General features: G+C 36.9%; 3 protein-coding genes across 8 annotated transcripts; 2 read left to right on the top strand and 1 right to left on the bottom strand.

The window, feature by feature from the left end:
• Nucleotides 1-349: 349 nt before the first annotated feature.
• On the top strand, nucleotides 350-1788 carry LOC132642382 (non-specific lipid transfer protein GPI-anchored 21-like). Its single transcript, XM_060359609.1, has 4 exons — nucleotides 350-855; nucleotides 968-994; nucleotides 1126-1242; nucleotides 1344-1788. The coding sequence occupies exons 1-4, from the start codon at nucleotides 504-506 to the stop codon at nucleotides 1556-1558; spliced, it is 711 nt and encodes a 236-aa protein (XP_060215592.1). The 5' UTR covers nucleotides 350-503; the 3' UTR covers nucleotides 1559-1788.
• Nucleotides 1785-19434, bottom strand: LOC132642338 (probable RNA helicase SDE3). 6 transcript variants are annotated; one of them, XM_060359595.1, is made up of 6 exons: nucleotides 19150-19434; nucleotides 7400-7508; nucleotides 5541-6364; nucleotides 5304-5465; nucleotides 2810-4261; nucleotides 1785-2500 (listed from the first exon to the last, which is right to left on the bottom strand). In XM_060359595.1, exons 3-6 carry the CDS (start codon nucleotides 6333-6335, stop codon nucleotides 1988-1990), a joined length of 2922 nt encoding a protein of 973 aa, XP_060215578.1. In that variant the 5' UTR covers nucleotides 6336-6364; nucleotides 7400-7508; nucleotides 19150-19434; the 3' UTR covers nucleotides 1785-1987. The 6 variants fall into 6 exon arrangements, with proteins under 6 accessions (XP_060215578.1, XP_060215585.1, XP_060215567.1 ...); XM_060359602.1 differs by having other exon boundaries at nucleotides 5541-6370; XM_060359584.1 differs by having other exon boundaries at nucleotides 7400-7548.
• Nucleotides 10192-11363, top strand: LOC132615915 (uncharacterized). The gene is made up of 3 exons (XM_060330516.1): nucleotides 10192-10287; nucleotides 10386-10945; nucleotides 11084-11363. Exons 1-3 carry the CDS (start codon nucleotides 10192-10194, stop codon nucleotides 11361-11363), a joined length of 936 nt encoding a protein of 311 aa, XP_060186499.1.
• Nucleotides 19435-22282: the final 2848 nt, after the last annotated feature.

Here is a 22282-nt window from a genome sequence, read left to right on the forward strand (position 1 = left end):
ATATTTTGTAAATAAAGAAAAGTATCTTTATATTTTGTAATATGTAGTTTTAAATAGTATTATTAGGTCATTTTTCGTAAAAATAATGATAGATATAAAGACAATGAATACATTGGTGATTTGCTTGACCAAATATATAGCGCTCACTTTTTAGTTGATACCCCTTCTGACCCATTTTTGCTTAACCTTACACTGAGTTAAAAAGAACGAGAAAAGAAAATACATCTAATTGGTTTAAAACCTTTAAAAAACATTAACTTCCGAAATCCAAATGCAATTTATATTTAAGGTGACCAAAACACTCTTATCATTTGAAGTTAGTTAAGGTAGTTGAGCTCCAAAACCACTTTGAACCTACATGTTTCTCTCGTGGCCATCTATAAATCACTTCTAATTAATGTCTTCCATATCCAACATCAAGCTTCTATACATTCATCTTTCCTCCTTGGTCCTAGCACATTCCCTTTTAACTAATTCTCCAAATCTTTAAAATTCATTAAAATATGGAAGGGTTGAAATTCTTAAAGAATTCTCAACAGTTAGTGTCAATTTTGGCCATTGTCTTAATGATTTTCAGCACTCAATTAGTTTCAGGGCAGAATGGTACAGCGTGTAGCGCGGCAATGCTACGTAGTTTTAGCCCTTGCATAAACTTTATTAGCAATGGTGGGAGCAATAATTCTTCACCAACTTCAGATTGCTGCCGATCTCTCAAGTATGTCATGAGCAATGGCACAGATTGCCTCTGCCTTATTGTTACTGGAAATGTTCCTTTTCGCGTTCCCATTAACAGGACTTTAGCAATTTCCCTCCCTAAAGCTTGTAAAATGGCTGGTGTCCCCCTCCAGTGCAAAGGTAAAGTTCAATGACTATACGTGAAATTAAAACAGTTCACTTACTACTGAATTCAAAATTTGAGCAGATTGATATTAGATCACTAATTCTCACTTGTATCACTACATTGCAGCATCACCTTCCCCTAATCCAGCTCCAGGTACCAAAGTTAATTTATTTAATTTTGGCACCAGCATTTCTTGATTTTAGTTTAAATATGGAAAAAGAGATGATTAAATCTTCACTTGTGAGAAAAAATTGGGATTAAAAAAAAATGTTTCTGGTTGACAGGTCCAGCTACCTTAAGACCAACAGAATCTCCTAGGTCATCTCAAAGGCCAAGGTCACCAACAGAATCTCCTAGGTCATCTCAAAGGCCTAGGTCACCTCCATCTCCTAGTCCTGAAGGTAATAAAACTCTGATTTTCTGGTGAAATGTAATTGAACTTGTTGAATGTTGAAGTCTAAAATGGTTTATGGGTGGTGTTGTTTTCTTGCACATTTTGCAGCTACTAATGTACCTCAGCCATTCACACCTCCTTCGGGACCAGTGGCTGATAAAACACCAGATTTATCACCACCTCCAACAGACAGCGTTGGAGACCCTGATACAAATTCCGGATTTAAGCCTAATTTGATACCATCAGCAGCTCAGAGTTGCCAGAGATTTTCAGTATTAGTTCTTCTAGCAGCCTGTGGAGTAATGGCTTTGCAGTTTAACTGAATTGGCAACTCACTGCCTTTTTTTGCAAAAAAGAAAAAAAAAAAAAAAAAAAAAATGGAGTATATTTTAGGGAGCTTGCTTGTAGTTTATAGAGTATATTTTAGGGAGCTTGCTTGTAGTTTATAGACATCCGTTCGAGGTGTGATGTACATCAGTTTGGCCCTGTTTTGATAACATTCATTGCATTAAGTGTCATGGAAAATAACAAATTTGAGGTTTCAAGATGTAGAGCTTGAACTTTCCACGTCACCATTTAATATATAGGCTGTATATATGTAGATACAATGCAGGCATTCTTGAGCTTGAATTTTTCAAAAAGCAAAAACTGCAGAATCTGAAAACAAATCTTTTTGTGAGTTTTGAGGTTCAACGCAACCTCGAAAAGTTTCAGCCCATTGCATAATAAACTAAGCTATGCTCCTACTGCAGTTATTTCCAACCATCAGACCATTCAGCTTCATCCACAACAGGGTCAGGGATGTATTCAGTTTGCTGAACTGTACCCCATTGAACCTCGGGAGATGGCTGAAGATTCTGTTTCTCTTCATTATAAGTGCTTTCATCATTCCAATTCTTAGCTTGTCCATCTTCGTCTTGGTCCCAATCATTAGCCTGTTCCCCTTGGTCTTGGTCCCAATCATTAGCTTGTGCCCCTTGGTGCTGGTCCCAATCGTTAACTTGTCCCCCTTGGTCTTGGTCACCATCGTTAATTTGTTCCCCTTGGTCTTGGTCCCAATCGTTAACTTGTCCCCTTTGGTCTTGGTCCCAATCATTAGCTTGTGCACCTTCACCGTCCCAGTTGTTTTCTTGTGCCTCGCCATCACACCAATTATTTGCTTGTCCAGAATCCTCTTGAAGGATCTCCACTTTTTCAGGTAAGAAGCAGCCCTTGTAGGAGCCATTGTCTGCACAATACCACAAAAGCTTGTTCCAGTAGGGGTCCTGCCATGTTGTATATGTCAATAAATAATGGCATTTCTCGTCATAAATAAAGCAATTCGCAAAATAGGCCTCATGATTCATTATTTTAAGCTCCACATATGCCCACAGCAAATTCAAGAGGAAAGTATTTTTTTTCTAATTCAACTTTTATTCCCTGCAAATATTAAACTAACAGTTGCCAACAATAGGTATCACCAGGATCAGAAAATTGTCCAAAAAGTTTAGACAGAACCTCCACCTTTTACTATAGCAAACCAAATCCATATTGGTACTACAAGTTGCAGTAGCAGAAAATAAATACAGACTTACCTTGCAGATGATGTGTGGATTCCCGATAACTACAAGCAATGATCTGGCTCTTGTAGCAGCAACATTAAACCTTCTCGGATTGCTTAAAAATCCTAAGTAGTGGATTCTATCAAAGTCATTGTGTTGTATAGTTGATCGGACGGTTGATATGATAATAACTTCTCTTTCCTGACCTTGGAATTGCTCTACACTACCAACCTTTATATCAACCCAATCAAAACTCTCAAGGACTTTTCTTATTTTTAGTACTTGCTGTCTGTAAGGTGTTATCACCCCAATATCTTCCTCATTCATACCTTTGTTCTCTATTAGATCTCTAATGATCTCTACAACCTTGCTCGCCTCGATCCTATTGAACCACGATGGGTTGTTTCCTTCCCTTTCATCACAACCTTGTATACCAATGAAAAGCAAAGGAAATTCCTTGTTTGGAAGCAGGTCCACCCAAGTCTTAGAAATTTTATCTTCTTTACATGGGATCAACTGTCCTCCATAAAACATTTCTGAGGGAAGCTTCAGAATTACTTTATGACACCGGTAGTTCTTTACTAGTCTGGTAGCATAATTTTCGTTGAGATCACCATATAACTTGCATTCAAATAACCTTTCCATATATGACATCCCCAATCCATAATTTTCAGCATCTTTTGAGAAAACTATTGGACCAAGTTGCAGTGGGTCGCCAGCAAGTACAACTACTGTCTCCTCCTTTAAAAGATGAGAAAGAGGAATCATGGTATCAGGCTCCGATGCCTGTCCTGCCTCATCCAAGAAAATATGAGAGAAGTGTCCCCGTTGTATGCCTTCTGCATAAAGAAGACATGAACTAGCATATGTAGATATGATAATCCTATATCTTTTAAGGTCCCTGAGAAGAGGACACTTGAAACCATCATCTTCCACATTGCAAAAGCGAATGTAACTAGGATTCACATCGTCTAAAGGACGTGTGAGTGCATTCAACCTAAGAACTTCACGGTCCTGCACTTTAACATTCTGCTGACTGACAAGTTTCTCAAGTATATGGTCTGCAGCACTATTTGAAGGTGCACAGACCAGAACTCGAGCATATTTCCTCATAATGTGTAGCTGGACGATAGCTTCTATAAGAGTCCATGTTTTGCCCGTACCAGGAGGCCCATGGATAACATATGGAGCCCCTCCTTTGCACCCAAGAATCTTTTCAACTGCACTCGTCTGCTCCTCGTTAAGCGTACATGAAATAGGTGCCAGTCTAGCAGCTTGTATATTTCTCGTTCTGGCTATGCCTGATGGAAAGAGAACTTCCTCATTTAAGCTTTCTGTAGCTTCAATGGCTTGATGTAACCTCCGCACACCTATACGATTGAATGCGAACTGCACATTATAAAGGTTTCCAGCAACATGGTTGATGTGGAATTTTTTCTCAAACTTCAAATATACTTCTTCCGCCTCAACTCGGTGGATATAACCCTGTGCAAGAACCACCAAAATCACCAAGTTCATGTTAATACATTTGTACTATTTTTGATCTTTCAAGTTCATGTATAAAATCTCGCAGATATATCATCTATTTTTTTTTTTAATCTGTTCTTAAAACTTCTTCATATGCATATCTTAGACAAGAGTGAAACTTTTAACACGTATCTTAGAACATTGGGCAGCTTAATTGCCCTAAAGAGTGAATATTGGAATCCATTGAATATCATCATCCCCTAGTAATTGAACCTCGGGCCTTCTGCTGATTATACTGACATGCAACTGAAATAAAACGGATATAGCAGCCAGAATCACAAAAGTTCTCATCCTTTCCCATAAAATAGATGAAAATGAAACTAAAAACAGAAAAAATAAGAAAAGACTCAACGAAGATTAAAAAAAAAAAAAGGGCAGCCCGGTGCACTAAGCTCCCGCTATGCTCGGGGTCTGGGGAAGGGCCAAACCACAAGGGTCTATTGTACGCAACTTTACCTTGCATTTCCGCAAGAGGCTGTTTCCACAGCTCAAACCTGTGACCTCCTGGTCACATAATAAATACTCCCCCCGTCCCAATTTATGTGATATAGTTTGACTGGGCACAAAGTTTAAGAAATAAGGAAGACTTTTGAATCTTATGGTCTAAAATAAGCCAAAGATATTTGTGTGGTTATAGATCATCTCGTTAGGCGTGAAGGGTAAAGTTTAAAGTTATTTTGTTGTCAAATAAGGAAATGTATCATTCTTTTTGGGACATACTAAAAAGGAAAGTGTATCACATAAATTGGGACAGAGGGAGTAGCAAAAAATGCTGAAGTTCTACCACAACATGAATATTTCAAGAGAATGTAATTTTAAAGGTAACAGGAAGATGACAGGAGGAGAAATTTGGATGTATAAATACATCAAATGATTTTTGAACTTTGAGAACCTACAGGTACCATGGATTTGTAATTATTTTCATCAAATTATGCACTAAAGAGAGCTTAAATTATTATGGCAGCTTATGATATAAACCAGAGCACAAATGTTAATGCACCTGATAAGGGCTAGCATCTGTTGTAGCTAGCTTTGCGAAGATATAATCCCCATAAACAAGTGATGGCCTCCTCTCAGCTAGCCCTGGGACATCAAGAGACAAAAACTGTGGGCCCTTACGCTTCATGGTGACAGACTCCATATCATAGTCCCTCATGTCTTCCTGATGCAAGAACCTATAAGATTTAGGTACTACCGAAAATGAAGTATTACTTCAAATCAAAATTTGAACACACACCTCCATCTTGATTTCTTCAATTGCTAGTAAAGTTCTGAAGTAAGCAATGTAATTATCTTTTCTTAAACCTTGCCCAATAACATCAGGAAATTGTTTTGTCTCTATCATTTCCCTTACATCCTGCGGAATTGGATATGACTGAAGCCTGTTTTTGAATCCTCGTGAAGCCCTTGTAGGACGAGAACCCCTAACATATCCATTAACAGCAAAAGCATCTACTGCTGGTGCTTTCTTCTTTCTGTCTCTGTGGAATGGCCTACTCGAAGTCAGGGACTGGGAAACCTTATCCTCGGCCAAGACAAAAACTAATCTTTCTATGTTGTCCTCACCCACATTGAAGTGCACAGCTGATGTGTGCAATCCAATTTCTTTGGGTTTACAAATCAACCATACTGTTAGTGTCTGGCCCGGTCGTAACATTCTATCCTCTAAGCTAAAGGACTCCATGAATTGTTGAACATATTCCACGTCAGAACAAGCAGCTGGAGGTTCCATCAGAGATAGCGTGAATGAATCCTCAGGTTTCGAGTCGTAGATCTTAATTGACCACAGGTCCAGGGACTCATTAGTGGTATTCTCTATTGTGATTGAATCGACAACACTTTCTCCAACAAATCCTGATTTAGGTTTTCCCCCTATCAGCGGAAATGGAACAGATATAACAACTATATCGCTCTCTTCATTTGGATTGTAGCTACAAGCTGATTTATATTTGTCAAAGTCAACAAATCCGATGTCTCCTCTATCACTAATAACTGAGTATTCATCATCCGACTTATCAGTAACTGTGCCCATGAGTAGTTGAGAGGAATTTCAAGAAGAACCTGCAGCTGTCAACCAAAGTTATTGTACAACTGCCAATTTTTCAGATTCTTGGACAAAGTAAACATGAATTACCACAGCAAAGTAACCCTACTTAATACTTAACCAAATCACTGTTACACAAACAATCTAATCATCCAAATAAATCTAAGAAGAAAAAGTAAAATGAAAATGACGAGAAATAGATCAACAAGCACGTTTAGATTGGGTAACAGAGGAAAATCCAGGACTCAGTCCAAAATCTTTCATGAAAGAGAATTTTAAAATGAAATGCCATTTTCAAATACACTGTAGAGGGCATGTACATAGATACACAGCCAGTATTTGCTTCCAGCTTTTACACATTATTCAGGATAATAGGTAATAGGTACAGATAACCTTTTTAAGGAAACTAATCTGAAAGTAAGAATGCCAATGTTGAATTTATGAACTATTCATGTATTTGACATTATTAAGAATCATTAATTAGCATAATGACATAGCACAAATGGTTGTCACCAGCAATAGAATATAAGAGCTTTCAATGCAAGTTCTCGTTTTTTGATACTTTAGGTGGTTAAATATGCATCCAGTTTTCTGAATACCCTGAAAGCAATTATGAGCCTAATCAACTTTTCTAAACTATCACAAGGTTCCCAGTTAGCGATCCTCAAAATAAACAGGTTATAGTAACACAAAGGCTAATGGACTTCACATTTGTTCTTCCTTCATTTATTTATCTACTCAACTTCACATGATTCATGTAGCAACAGAAGGGCAAAAACAAGTAGTAAAGAGAAAATGATGTTAAAAATCAAGTGAGGTCACATTTGAAGATTCTCAGACCTTCAAATCAAGTAAAGAGAAAATGATGTTAAAAAAACAAGTAGGTCAAGGAGAAAATAGACACAATTGTCATAAAGCAGATAGCCAAGAGAAAGGGAAAGTTGCTGTTATAATCAAACCAGAATATCCCTACTCATAAAAAAGAAAACTCTTAATAGTGCATAAAACTGAAAATGCAGATCAAATAAAACAGAAAATGAAGGAAAACCCACCTAGATTTTGGCCACTTGAATGAGAGAATAGAGAAGGTTTAAGCTTGAGATCAGAAAGGGTTTAATGTCTCACCGAATTCTCAAGGTTAAGAGACGGCGGTACATATTCCTGGTAAAAGTTTCACTCCCTTGAGATAAATTACACTTGTCTAGCAATTTCCAATACAACACATTTTGGATACAAAAAGATTAGAAAGGGAATAAAGTTTTGTTAACAAAGTCATGATGAAATTTGATAATCTACACTCAAGTTAGTAAGTAGTAAAGTGAACATGAATTATGTGATGAGCGAGAGAATAGTGTGTAAATAAAATATAATTTGCAAATGTGTCATTTTTTTTTCCTTGCTTAAACCCCAATCTGTGGGCCTGGACTCTGACTGTTGGTGGTATCATTTAAAGGTAAAAAAGGTTAGAATATCATATCTAACGACCTTGAAAATAGTTGCCCTTGTACTTCTGGCCCTAACTTGTCCCACGGACAAAACTTCAAGGTTAAAAGTCAAAAGTGTTACCCATGGGACGAAACTTGTTAAACTTGAAGTTTTGCCCATGAGGCAAGGAGAGTCAAAAGTTCAAGACCAATCACTTCCAAGGTCATTTTTGTAAATTACCAATAAAACTATCCAGACCATTAGTCTCACTACCAGATGGTATTTTTCGACTACCAAAAGCGCCTTAAAGTAGTCAGAAATTGGGAATTTCCGACTCCTTCCTGACTGTATAAGAGAAGTTGGAAAGCTGAACGTCAAAAAAAAAAACGTCCGACTAAAGTGGTCGGAGAGTTCCAACTACAGTAGTCGGAGAATTAATTAAATAATTATTTACTAATTTAAATATTTCACCAACTAATCGAAAAACTAGTTAGCATAATGATATAGTAGGCAGAAGTGGCTGTGGGGACCATTAAATATACATGGGTTTTCAATGTAAGTTCTCCTTTTTGATACTTGATCTGCCGTGAAATTATGGCACATATGATGCTTTTTTACTATGAGTTTTCCTTGTTTTTAAACAAGTTTGTGTTGTAGTTTTTGTTGTGTTTCAGGAAATTGAGTACTAGAAGGTTAAAAAAAAAAAAAGGAATTTTCACTAAAATCTACACATTTGGGCAGAAGTACAGACCGTACAAATTTGTACGTCCCGTACATGTCTCGCGTACTTCGATGGCAAGAAACAGAATGCATCACTTTGTTGAAGAGGATGTACGGGCAAAAGGGACGAGACGTACTTTGAAGTACGACCCGTACATTTGTACCCTACTTGGTGACCTAAGTTACTAAAGGGCCTCTCGTACATTGAATGTACGGGGACGTACTTAGTTCCGTCGGGGACAGTTTTGTATTTTTTGAAGATTCCGAACTTTAGACCTTATAAATAGTTCTCATAGGGTTTTATTCATGATGAGTTATCAAATTTAGACTCTATTCTCATAGCATTGAATACTCATAGTTTTTAAAGCTTTTTGGGGAGAACAAACAATTGCAATTACTTTCTTTCAATTCCAATCAATCAATTGTAAGCATTATGATTTCTATTATCTCTTATTGCTCTTCATTCACTATGAATAGCTAAACTAATTACTAAGGTTATGAACCCTAGGAAGGGTGTTTTGTGATTGGGGATTAGGATTGATATATGCATAATGGATTGTTATGGTTTACTATTCTTTGTTCTTCGTTCATAATTGATGGTTGCAAACATTAATTAAAGCCATAAACTTTGCTTAAGTTGGGAAAGTGAGTTGGTTTGGTAGGAATAAATAACAAGAACTCAAGGCTTTAATTTAACCCTTATTTAATAAATTCACTTAGGAATAAGAGAAATTTACTTGGCATGAATTAACCGTTCTTCACATACACTCTTTTATATTTGTGGAAAATCATAAAGAAAAATAATCTTTAACTGTTGGGAAACATTAGGGATTCAATTAGAGGTTAAGTGCATTCTTATAACGATCCATTAGACGTATATAATGATCAATCACCATAGCATACAGTTTATCTAAAGGGGAACACAACCTTGGTTTCTTTTACCATCTATTACAATCCAAAGCAATTAGTTAGCAATTAGTTAATAACAACCAACTTTTTACAAACTCAACGGAATATGAAACTAGACCGCAAGAAAGTACTATACGACTTTAGTAACCTTTTCACACCATATTCCCTATGGGATTCGACCCAACCTAGTTGATTTACTATATTTGACATCGTCTGCTTTACATAATTTAATAGGTGTAATTTGAGCGTACCAAATTTTGGTGTCGTTACCGGGGAATATGGTTTTGAAATTACTAAAGAGTTTATGCTTTACTTAAAGTCCGAGGGGACAACTATTTAAAGCTTAGGAGAGATTCAAGGAATATTTGCAAAAGTCTCCTAATCATGGTTTTTCAAAAAATATTTTGATGGAGAAGTTCTATAAAGGGCTAGATCTGTTGACACAAGCAGTTTGCGGCTGGTGGGTGTTTTATGGACAAGACTTATGCCCGAATCGCTCAGTTGCTTGATAAGTTTACTGCTCACAATCAAGCATGGCATTCGGGTGGTAGTGACAGTGTAGCTTATGGAGCACCAATGATCCATAACATTATGAACGAGAACCAAGAAACTCAGCAGACGCTAGCTCAAATAGCAATCAATATTTCTTTGTTGATCAAGAGACTTGATGAAAAGGAAGCGAAGAAGGTTAATGTTGTTGAAGAAGTTCCGGGAATGCTTAAGGGAATGTACCAAGTTCGAGAGGGTCCATATCAAGAGGGGCCTCCTATGCAGTATTAGGATGCTAACTATGTTAATAACTCTCAAGGGGGTTACCAAAGGCAGAATTATCAAGGAGGCTGTCAAAATCATACTCAGAATCAATGGAGACCTTAATAGGGACAAGGTAATTACAACAACAACTATTGTGGCTCGAACCAGGAAAACTACAATGACAAAAATAACTTTGGAAATAGGAGTTCCAATCCCTATATTCCATCGAAGGGTCAGTCGACTGAACAAGGGAGTTCTAAGTTGGAGAACATGCTTGAAAAGGTGCTAGCCAACCAAGACAAAGCAGATAGAATATTGAAGGGGCTAATAGAAACAGTGGGATCTCACACGGCTTCCATTCAGAAGCTCAAGTCGCAGATGCGAGATATTTTCAGAGAACAACACCCTCCACAGAAGGGAGGACTTCTTAGTGATACTATTTCGAATCTGAAGAATGGGGGAGGTGGTGTAGACACTGTATATGCCATCAGTACTCAGAGTGGTAAAATACTTCAAAGTGCTGAAAAGAAGGTGATAAATCTCAAGCCAGTTGCTGAAGAAGAAGAGGCACAATCTGATGTGCCAACAATTGTTGATGAGGTCCAGACAGAAGTTCCTATTGTTAAGCAAATCCATGATGTTCCAGTAAGTTCTAAAAAGCAGGAGGGCAGCACTGACATTAGTAAGTCAACGGTTAAAGGGGCTCTTCGTCCTTTGACTCAATTATTTAAAGCCACACCTCCCTTTCCTCAGAGGTTGGCAAAGAAAACGGAAGATGATAAATGTCAGAGGTTCTATGATCAGTTGAAGCAACTTTCCCTTTTCTTGATGCCTTTCAAGAGATGCCAGGGTTTGCCAAATATTTAAAGGAGATGTTAACTAAGAAGAGATCTATCAAGCATGACACTGTGACTGACTCATCGTGTTAGTTCTATTATATCCACTACCAATGTTCAGAAGAAGGAGGATCCAGGGGCCTTTACTGTTCCATGTTATGTTGGTCAGCATGATTTTGCTCGCGCTTTATGTGATAATGGGGCTAGCATAAATCTTATGCCTCTTGCTATCTATAAGCAATTGGGTTTGGGAATGCCTAGACCTACCACTATGCGATTGCAGATGGTTGATAGATCTATTAAAAGGCCAGTTGCAGTTGTGGATGATGTGCTTGTTAGGGTTGGTGAATTATTTTGCCTGCTGATTTTGTAATCCTCGATTTTACTGTTGATAGGGATATTCCTATTATCTTGGGGAGACCTTTCCTTGCTACGGGAAGGGCTCTTATGGATTCTGAAAAGAATGAAATCATATTCCGAGTCAACGGTAAGGAAATTACTTTCCAAGCGAATAAGGGGATGAAGTTACCGAGTGCTTGCGAAAGCATTTCGGTTATTGATTCTATTGATGTGGTGGATGAAGCTGTTGAATTTAAAATGGAGGAAGAGTGTTTGGGTGAGGCTCTAGCATTCTTGTGAACTTCGATGCTGATGATATAGAAGGTTATGTGGAGACGGTGAATTCTCTTGTGGGGTTAGGTTCCTATTCTTACCAACTAAAGAAGGTTGACCTTGATCTTGAAAACAGAAAGACACCTCCAGCAAAACCATCTATTGAGGAGCCGCCGAAGCTTGAGCTTAAGCAACTTCCTTCATATCTGAGGTATGAATTTCTAGGTGTTGATAATACTTTGCCAGTGATTGTGTCTGTATTGCTGAATGATGAGCAGACAAAGAGGTTGCTAGAAATTTTGCGAGAATACAGACATGAAATTGGGTGGACCATTGCAGGCATTTGAGGTATTCCTTCTGGTATTTGTGAGCATAAAATTCAGCTGGAAGAGGATAGTACACCGAGTGTTGAACATCAGAGAAAATTGAATTCAACCATGCAAGAGGTGGCCAAGAAAGATATTATAAAATGGTTAGATGCTGGAGTTGTTTATCCTATCGCAGATAGTAAATGAGTGAGTCAGTCTAATGTGTTCCGAAGAAGGGAGGCATCATGGTAGTTCCTAATGCTAAGAACGAATTGATTCCTACCAGGACGGTGGTTGGGTGGCGTGTCTGTATGGATTATCGAAAGTTGAATTCTGCTACTTGCAAGGACCATTTCCCCATGCCTTTTATTGATCAGATGCTTGATCGACTGGCGAGAAGGTCATATTATTGCTTCCTAGATGGGTACTTTGGCTACAACCAAATTAATATTGCTCTTGAAGACCAGGAGAAGACTACTTTCACTTGTCCGTATGGGACGGACGTTTGCTCTCAATAGGATGTCGTTTGGTCTTTCTAATGCACCAGCTACTTTTCAGCTATGTATGGTGTCTATTGACAACTTTTTGGAGGTCTTCATGGATGATTTTTCGGTTGTAGGAGATTCGTTTGATGAATGTCTTGACCATTTGGGTCACATGCTGAAGAGATGTGAGGAGACTAATCTTGTGCTTAATTAGGAGAAATGCCATTTTATGATGAAGGAAGGGGCCGTCCTCGGTCACAAAATCTCTGAGAAAGGGATTGAAGTTGATCAAGCTAAAATTGATGTTATTGTCAAGCTTCCTCCACCTATATCTGTGAAAGAAATCCAAAGTTTCTTGGGGCATGTTGGTTTCTATCAACGCTTTATTAAAGACTTCTCCAAGATAGCAAATCCCATGTCCAAGCTTCTTGAAAAAGAGGCTAAGTTCGAGTTTGATGAGAAATGCCGCAAGGCGTTTGATGAATTGAAGGAGCGCCTAACTTCTGCTCTTATTATTGTATCTCCTGATTGATCTCTGCCATTTGAGTTGATGTGTGATGCGAGTGGTTTTACTATTGGTAATGTGCTTGGTCAGAGGCATAATAAGATCATGCACCTAATTTACTATGCCAGCAAAATGCTCAAGGGCCGCAGATGAATTACACGGTGACTGAGCAAGAGCTACTTGCTATTGCATATGCTTTTGCGAAATTCAGGGCCTACCTGTTGGGGTCCAAGGTAGTGGTATACACCGATCATGCAGCGTTGAGGTATCTGATGGCGAAGAAAGATACAAAGCCACGATTAATTAGATAGGTCCTCTTGTTGCAAGAATTTGACTTCGAGGTGAAAGATCGCAAAAGGTCTGAAAATCAGGTAGCAGATCATCTCTCACGACTTGAAGAACCTGGGAGATCGTCAGAGAAGCTTGACATAGATGATGCATTCCCAGATGAGAGAGTTCTAGTTGTGTCTTCTGAGATGGCACCATGGTATGCAATTATCGTCAACTTTTTTATGACGGGTGTTATTCCAGATGAAATCAAAGCATATTAGAAGAAGAAATTCTTGAGGGACTCCCGTCAGTATTATTGGCATGAGCCATATTTGTTCCAGACATGCACCGACAATATCAATAGGCGGTGAGACTGTTGCACAGGTTCATCGGTTATCTATGTTGCTCGGACTCGGGTGCGGGTGTCGGATACGGGTATGGATCTAGAGGTCGGACTCGGCATGATCTAAATTTTAAGATTCGTGGTACGGATCCGGGTACGGATACGGGTGCGGGGATTCGGCAAAAATAATTCAAAATTCTAATAATATAGCTACAAGAATATGCCTAGATTATGAGAGCTTTTTGTGGAAGCACCTACATGTAGTTTGTACCAGACATGTGATTCAATCTTCCATTCTACTAGGTGCTAGACTGCGTGCTCCGAGAAACTAGTTAAATTTTCTACATAATATTGAAGGTATGCCATCTCATGTCTTCAAATCTCTACCTTTTGCTATCTTGAGAAATCACAATCTCAAAATTTTTCTTTAATTTGGTCATGAATTTCGGTCAAAGTATCCGATCTCTATTGACCGGATCCGACACGAATTCCGTACCCAAACCCGTGTCGTGTCGTGTCGGACACGGGTACGGCGACAAAAGTGAAGGGTCCGAGCAACATAGTCGGTTGTTACAGTCCCCGCTTGATAGATTTGAGGTGAGGCTAGCAGCCTTAGAGCGGAAAGGACCGAGGGGTGACATAAGTAAGTATACGGTGAAGCTGGATCGGCTAAAGGCCGAACTGCAGGCAGTGAAGACTCGAGATCGGGTCATTGTTGAGGAGCTCACTGGTCCAATTGTAGAGGACCTTGAGTTGTTGACAAATGTGGGAAGGCTGGTGGCGGATGATGAGTTGCCACAAGATCATAGAGAGAAGCTAAGATTCCTCCCGGGCAGGCCGTAGATACAGTGATACATACCCGGACGGATCTAGAAGAGAAGGAGCAGATTCAGATAGCTGTCCATCAGTCCCTGACAGAGAATCGCCCGAGTACGGGCTAGAAGTAGGGTGGAAGCTTTATCAAGTGGCACCAAAACAGAGGTGCTAGTGCTCATTGTTCCTGTTGATGATGCTGAGACTAATACTGCAACTCCAACTGTGGAGGCGGCACATTCTGGAGATGATCAGAGCGCCTAGAGCACCTCAGGTACCCCTTACCCTTACTTATGCTTATTTTGATGCAGTGGGGACAGTGCATAGTTTTTTAGTTGGGAGTGGGGCTACTGGAGTTGTGTATTTATATATATGTGTTTAGGATCCCATCGACTTTTCATTGCCAGAGTTCTTTTCCTGAGGAATTTATTTCTATTTTTTTTTATGACATGGGAACCCGCAGCCGCTACACTTCGGGTGCGCACAGGGTAAACCCAGCTTCTGTGCAATAGCTCGCAAACCACACAGGAGACGTAACCCGCACCAGACAAGCCCGGTGCGACGAGCTCGACCCAGAAAGAAAAATCCCCTGCTGTCGTAGGCAGGGGGTTTCGAACTTGAAACATCCATTATGAAAGCCCCATGCTCAACCAACTGAGCCACCCTTGCGGGCAGGGGTTTATTTCTGTTGAAACTGGAATGTTTATGTGTTTAGGTAAAATAGAGTAATTATGACTTAGATGGTAGTGGTTGATGAACTTTTATGGCTATGCATATGTGATTTTGGGTTTTTTGATGAAAATATGACCCATCCTCTCTGAAAAATTGATGTATATGCTCGGAATGTGTTAGTGTGTTGACATGTATGCTTCTTTTTATGATATTTTGCGTATTGGGGTACTATGTGTAACGAATGTTTGCTTGGGTAGTCAATAAAACAATCCTTATGCCAATGAATGTGTGGGTCGTTAGTTGTGTTCGTGCTCTGCATTTGCAATCTAGAACTTACCCGGTTTTCCATGCTTAAATATTTAGGATAGTTTGGTTATTGACGTGATCGTAGGCTTTCTTTGTATAAATTTAGTCACTTTACCTTATAAGCCTTACCCGGTTATGTAAATAATCCCTACTTTCCTCTTTTGAGCCTTTGACCTTTTTCTTGACTAGCCGTTAACAAACCCATACTCTTGTCTGAATTAATTTCATCTATTGCACCCATTCCCTCCATGACACTAATAGAGGAAAAAAGGCTAAAAGCCTAAGTGGGGGTGAAACATGTGTGAGAAAGAGGCGTGAAGCCTAAGTTGGGGTGGTGTGAGTTAAGTAGTTGAGGACTTGATGTGGTTGCTGTAAATACTTAAGGAAAAAAAAAAAAACAGAAAACTGTAGCACAAAAAGATAGTTGAAATAGATTAGTGTGCAAACCACATCGAAGTTGAAAAAGTGGAAAGAGGGAGACAAGGCAAATACGAGTGAAGAAAAGTGTAATATTCAAGGAGGGTGAGTCACTAATATCCAAATATGTATCATACCTGTCCATAAGCCTACATTACAACCCGAAAAAAAGTCCTAGAGTGACCACAACCGAACCGTCCGAAGTTGAAAGCATTGAAAATAAGGGCAAGCATATGTCGTTTGCATTTGTAGTACATGAACTTCTTTGTGAGTCTGAGCGTTTCTTTTCTTCTTTGTCTCTGTCCCGTTTATCATTGTACCTATGTGTGTGGGACGTTCTTTGGTCTTCGTGAGGGTATAATGGTTGAAAGAATTTGTGAAAACCAGTGATTACCCAAAGTAATGTTTGTCTATGCATTGATAGTTCCAATAACTTTATGTCATGGATTGAAGTTTCATTGTGAATTGTAACATGTTTGAAGTGATACATCTTGTTTGAAAGTGTAAAATTGAGAGGGTCGGTCGTGAAAGAAATGCATGCCGGTAGCTCTTAGCCAAAACCATTGTAGACACTTTGTTATATCTAAGTTAGTTGAGTCGTTTGTATTGTTTTACTTGCTTGAGGACAAGCAAAGACTTTAAGTTGGGGGTGTTGATGTGCCGTAAAATTACAACACATATGATGCTTTTTTACTATGAGTTTAACTTGTTTTTAAGCAAGTTTGTGTTGTTTTGATGTGTTTTTTTTTGTGTTTCAGGAAATTGAGTACTAAAAGGCAAAAACAAGGAATTTTCACTAAAGTCTACACATTTGGGCAGAAGTATGGACCGTACAAATGTGAACGTCCCGTATATGTCTCGCATACTTCGATGGCAAGAAACAGAATGCATCACTTTGTTGAAGAGGATGTATGGGCAAAAAGGACGGGACGTACTTTGAAGTACGACCCGTACATTTGTCCCGTACTTGGTGACCTAAGTTACTAAAGGGCATCTCGTACATTGAATGTACGGGACGTACTTAATTGTGCGTCCCGTACTTTGTTCCGTCGGGGACAGTTTTGTATTTTTTGAAGATTTCGAATTTTAGACCTTATAAATAGTTCTCATAGGGTTTTATTTATGATGAGTTATCAATTTTATACTCTATTCTCATAGCATTGAATACTCATAGTTTTTAAAGCTTTTTGGGGAGAACAAACAATTGCAATTACTTTCTTTCAATTCCGATCAATCAATTGTAAACATTATGATTTCTATTATCTCTTATTGTTCTTCATTCACTATGAATAGCTAAACTAATTACTAAGGTTGTGAACCCTAGGATGGGTATTTTGTGATTGGGGATTGAGATTGATATATGCATAATGGATTATTAAGGTTTATTTATTCTTTGTTCTTCGTTCATAATTGATGGTTGCAAACATTGATTAAAGCCATAAACTTTGCTTAACCTGGGAAAGTGAGTATGGTTTGGTAGGAAGAAATAACAAGAACCCAAAGCTTTAACTCTTGTTTAATAAATTTACTTAGGAATAAGAAGAATTTACTTGACATGAATTAACCGTTCTTTACATACACTCTTTTATATTTGGAAAATCATAAAGAAAAATAATTTTAACTGTTGGGAAACATTAGGGATTCAATTAGAGGTTAAGTGCAACATACCTATAACGATCCATTAGAAGTATATCATGATCAATCACCATAGCATACACTTTATCTAAAGGGGGACACAACCTTGGTTTCTTTTACCATATATTACAATCCAAGGCAATCAGTTAGCAGTTAGTTAATAACAACCAACTTTCTACAAACTCAACGGAATACGAAACTAGATCGCAAGAAAGTACTATACGACTTTAGTAACCTTTTCACACCATATTCCATGTGGGATTCGACCCCAACCTAGTTGATTTACCATATTTGGCATCGTCCGCTTTACATCATTTAACAGGTGTAATTTGAGCGTATCAATACTTAAAGGTGGTTAAATGTGCATCCGGTTTCATATGAGCCTAACCAACTTTTCTAAACTATCACAATGGTCCAAGTTATTGATCCTCAAACTAAACAGGTTATGAGCCCGTTTGGATTGGCTTATAAGTTGCTTATAAGCTATTTTCAGCTATTTTGAGTGTTTGGCTGGCCAGCTTAAAGTCATTTTGTGCTTAAAATAAGCTCAAAAAAATAATTGGGCCCATTTGACTTAGCTTATTTAAAGTAACTTATAAGCTGAAAACAACTTATAAGCCAAAAAAAATAAGTTAGCCTACCCCAACTTATTTTTTTTTAGCTTATAAGCTATTTTCAGCTTACAGGCATAAGCCCATCCAAACAGGCTCTATAACACCGGACTTCACAATTTGCTCTTCCTTCAGGACTACACATGATTCATGTAGCAACAGAACTGCAAAAACAAGTACTCTCCTGTTTTCTTTTTAGTCCATTTCATAAAGAATGTCTCTTTTTTTTTTTTTGATAATTCTTTAATTTCAACTCTCCACATGACATGTTTAAGACCACAAGATTAAAGGGTATTTTGGTACATTCTACATATATCTTTAATTTAAGACTATAAGATTCAAAATCTTCTTTACTTTTTTAGACTAGTCCAAACCAGACAAACAAATTAAAACATTCGTAATGAGAAATGATATTAAAAATCAAGTGAGGTCACATTTGAAAATTATCAGACATTGACCAACTGGGCTTACATTGTTTCACTCAGTAGAAAACATGATAATCTCACGATGCTACTCCCTGTTTATTTTTACTTGTCCACTTTTGATTTTGCACGTTCCTTAAAAATTAATAAATGAAGTATATATTTTATACTAATACCCTTTTTAATTTGTGTATAGTCTGATTGAACTTGGAGATTGATTTGGAAATGAATAATTAATGTTAAGGATAAAACAAGAAAAAAAGTTTGTTTTTTCTTGATATGCTAAAGTGGAATTTATTTTTAGTATAGTGGACAAGTATAAGTGAACGGATGGAGTACAAGAAATCACGGTAAAAATATTGAAAATCAAGTCTACATCCCAAAGAGGATGAAACATGAAATCAAAACTAGACCAATTTTTTTTTTTTTTTTTAAAAACTTCTAGAAGTTTCAGTGATAATTAATCCATGTGGTAACAGGGTGACAAACATGACAGATGCGTGAAAATCGACATCAACAACACATGAATTTGGACAACCAAAAAAAAAAAAATCATACATTTCAAATAGAAAAACAAATAAAGTAGAAATAAACACGATTGTCATAAAGCAGATAACGAAGAGAAAGGGAAAGTTGATGATGTTAAAATCAAACCAGAATATCACTATTCATTAAAAAAAAAAAACACAATCACAAACCAGTTAATTAGTTCATAAACTGAAAATGCAGATCAAATAAAACAGAAACAAAAAAAGGCTACCTCGATTTTGGCCACTTGAAAGAGAGAATAGAGAAGGGGTTTTTTAAACTTTAGAGTCTAGAGATTGGAAATGGTGGAATTTTTCACTGAATTCTGATGGTTAAGAATGACAGTACATATTCCTGGTAAAAAGAAATTCACTCTATTGAGATAAATTACAAACTCTAGTGATTTTTCTACAGCACATTGTTGCAATTTGGATAGGAAAAGAAGGATAAAAGTTAGCAAGTTCACTAGAGTAAGTTAATGAGCAATAATTGTGCGTACGACGTGATAGAATAGTTTGCAACAAAATATAATTTGCAAAAGCGCCACCTTTTTTTCCCACCGACTCCCCCATTTATGGGCCCGGACCTGACCCTGACTATTGTGGGATCATTTATTAAAGAAAAATGTAGTATAACCAAACATTCTCCTTTTTTACATTTTGGTTGATAATGAATACCACTTATTGTGTTGAAGACAAGGAATACAAATAATTCCTCTTAGAATTTTTTGTTCTCTGCATTTAATTTCTGGTTTCTTATGTTTAGTATTTAGATAAATTTGACTTTCTTTTTATTTAGAATACAAAATTATTGATATATTTTATCACAGTGAAATCACTCAATAGTAACATAGTCACGTTACATGAAAGTCAAATACTCTTTTTCAAATTCTATATTTCATACTCTTTTTTAATGAGATTCTGGAAATCCTTTCTACCACATAGTATGTAGATTCTGAAGAAAAGTATAAATAGTTTTGAATTTTTTTCTCTAATTTAAAATAAATGAATTTTTCAAAGTTTAAGAGGTTATTTATTAATTTTTTTCAAAATTACCCTTCTTTTAATAGTTTTTTCAAATTTCACTACTTACTTTTCGACCTTTAAAAACAATTTGGGGGAAAAACATGTGATAATTTAGTCAAATGACCCTTTGATTGATGTCATTAATTATATTTTTTTAATGGGTATGTCATACCTCAAAAATTTCACTTGTTTTGATATGGACAAAATAATAAATATATTTATACGTGTAACTTCCAAAATAACAACATTTCAAAATAATTAAGTTTCAGTTTCATAGGACATATAATTGACTAGAAACGTTATTTATTGTATCAGATAATTTCAAACATCAATAGAGCACAGAAATCAGATATCCAGCTCCATTTTTTGTCTCATTTATTTCACATCGTTGATTGAGAGAATTTAAACGCTAACGTTAATCTTTTAGGTGTCATTTATTTTATTAAGATTTGGATCTGATTCGAATCTGAATACACGTCTGACTGTTAAAGTTATGTATTAAAATCTAAATACTACTCGTAAATAATTAAGACTATTTATTTTCTCAACATCTAAATATACCTAAAACTTGTCTTATCTAATTTTTTAAATATAAAAAATCATTTAAAAAAAAAAAAGAGCAACGACATTTGAATACAAATAGAAACATCTACACGGACTCCAAGTTTTTTCTTTTTGCCTTTACAGCTGTTCTTCACTAAAGGAGTAAAGCTTTCTTTCCTGAATTAGCTTGGAAATTTCAAGATTTGCGAATTTATTTTTTCACCGGTTGGGGTTAAATTCAATTTATCTGTACAGAGGTGAAAGTTGTTTTTATTTTGAATTTAGGAAAGACAAGCAGTTTACGCTTTAGTAGCTACGTTTCACTAGTTCTAGTATTCACGGGCTTTTAAGGAATGAAATATTATCAAGCACCCTTCACTATTTCGGATAGTATTTATGGTTTTACCTTTGTTAAATTAAGTTTGAAGGTTTTCTAGTTTTCGTTTACGTTGCTAGAAGCAAATACTTTTGTTTTCTTTCTTGTTATATTTAAATATCAATATTACAGTAGCAAAATAGCATGGTGATCATAACCAAAATAGATCCCTTCGTAGAGCTTTAGTGGGGTGTTGTGGTTACAAATACAGAAAAGGCCACTTACCTTTCAATTTCTTCTCTTTGATCCTATGCATGATTGATTCAATGAAGTTGAGAATAGTCATTCGAATATGATAACCTGCAACTATTGGGGTTTGTATTTGCTTACAATATGCTACCATTGCACAAAGAAGAACTAGGGCTTAAACCTAAACTGCGCAGAGAAGGCGGGAAGAATACCCACCCAGTTTTCATGTAGATAAAATAATATTTAGAGAAATATTAATTGTGTTTTCATATTTTGCCCTTTGTGAATTATTGAAAAAAATGGGGTTTTATGGTTCTGCAAGGAATTAAAGAGACTAGGGTGCAAATCACTAAAAACGATAGGATAAGGTGTAAGTTATAAAAGAGCGTATACGTTAGGGATGCAAATCGCAAATTATCTGTAACTAGCGGTGATGGTGGCTAGCAATAGTCATTAACCATGATCACTAATCATGGTAGTTGATGGTGGAAGCTGATAATTGTGGTGGGCGATAGTGATAGCTAATGATGGTGGTGAATACGATATTTAGTGATGGCTGATAGCAACGATTATTAGCAGTGATCGGTGGCTACAATGGTGGTTAATTGGTTGGGGATGATTGTAGATATCAGTTAATGGTTGGTAGGATGACTAATTGTGGTGATTGGCGACATTAGTGATTGTAGTTGAGGATGGTTGTTGTGGGTGGTGGCAGTTCATAATGATGAGCGCGATGAAGGTTAGCGAGAGTGAATAGATTAGTGGTGACCGCTAACTTTGTAAAAATCTTTGAATAAACATCACAATGATAATAAAATTTTATTGTGGATCTTAATGATGTAGATCCATTAAGTGGTTGTTAGTTTTTTTAATAAATTTAAATACGGTTAAGACTTGAATGATTAAAGTTCAGACCTAAAAACGAACAGACTTAATGAGTACCTTAGTTTGACTTGACATGGTGTTTTAAGAATGTAAAAAGGGAAAAACCTTCAAATCTTATTGTGTGATAATAAAAATGTGTCTAAAATAGCAAACATATTTTTTTAAATTTTGTGATTTTGAACTTGTCATGACATTTCTGGCAGGAAGTTTTTTATTTTCTTTGGCCTATTAGGAAGTAAATGAGAATATTGGACTTAAAAACTTACTGGTAGGAAAAAAAAGATAGTCTTTTGAAACAAAGAAAAGTAAAACATATAAATTTAAAGGTGGGAGCATGTGTAATATGC

The sequence above is a fragment of the Lycium barbarum genome, chromosome 1, assembly GCF_019175385.1.
Source record: "Lycium barbarum isolate Lr01 chromosome 1, ASM1917538v2, whole genome shotgun sequence".
NCBI classification, from domain to species: Eukaryota; Viridiplantae; Streptophyta; class Magnoliopsida; order Solanales; family Solanaceae; genus Lycium; species Lycium barbarum.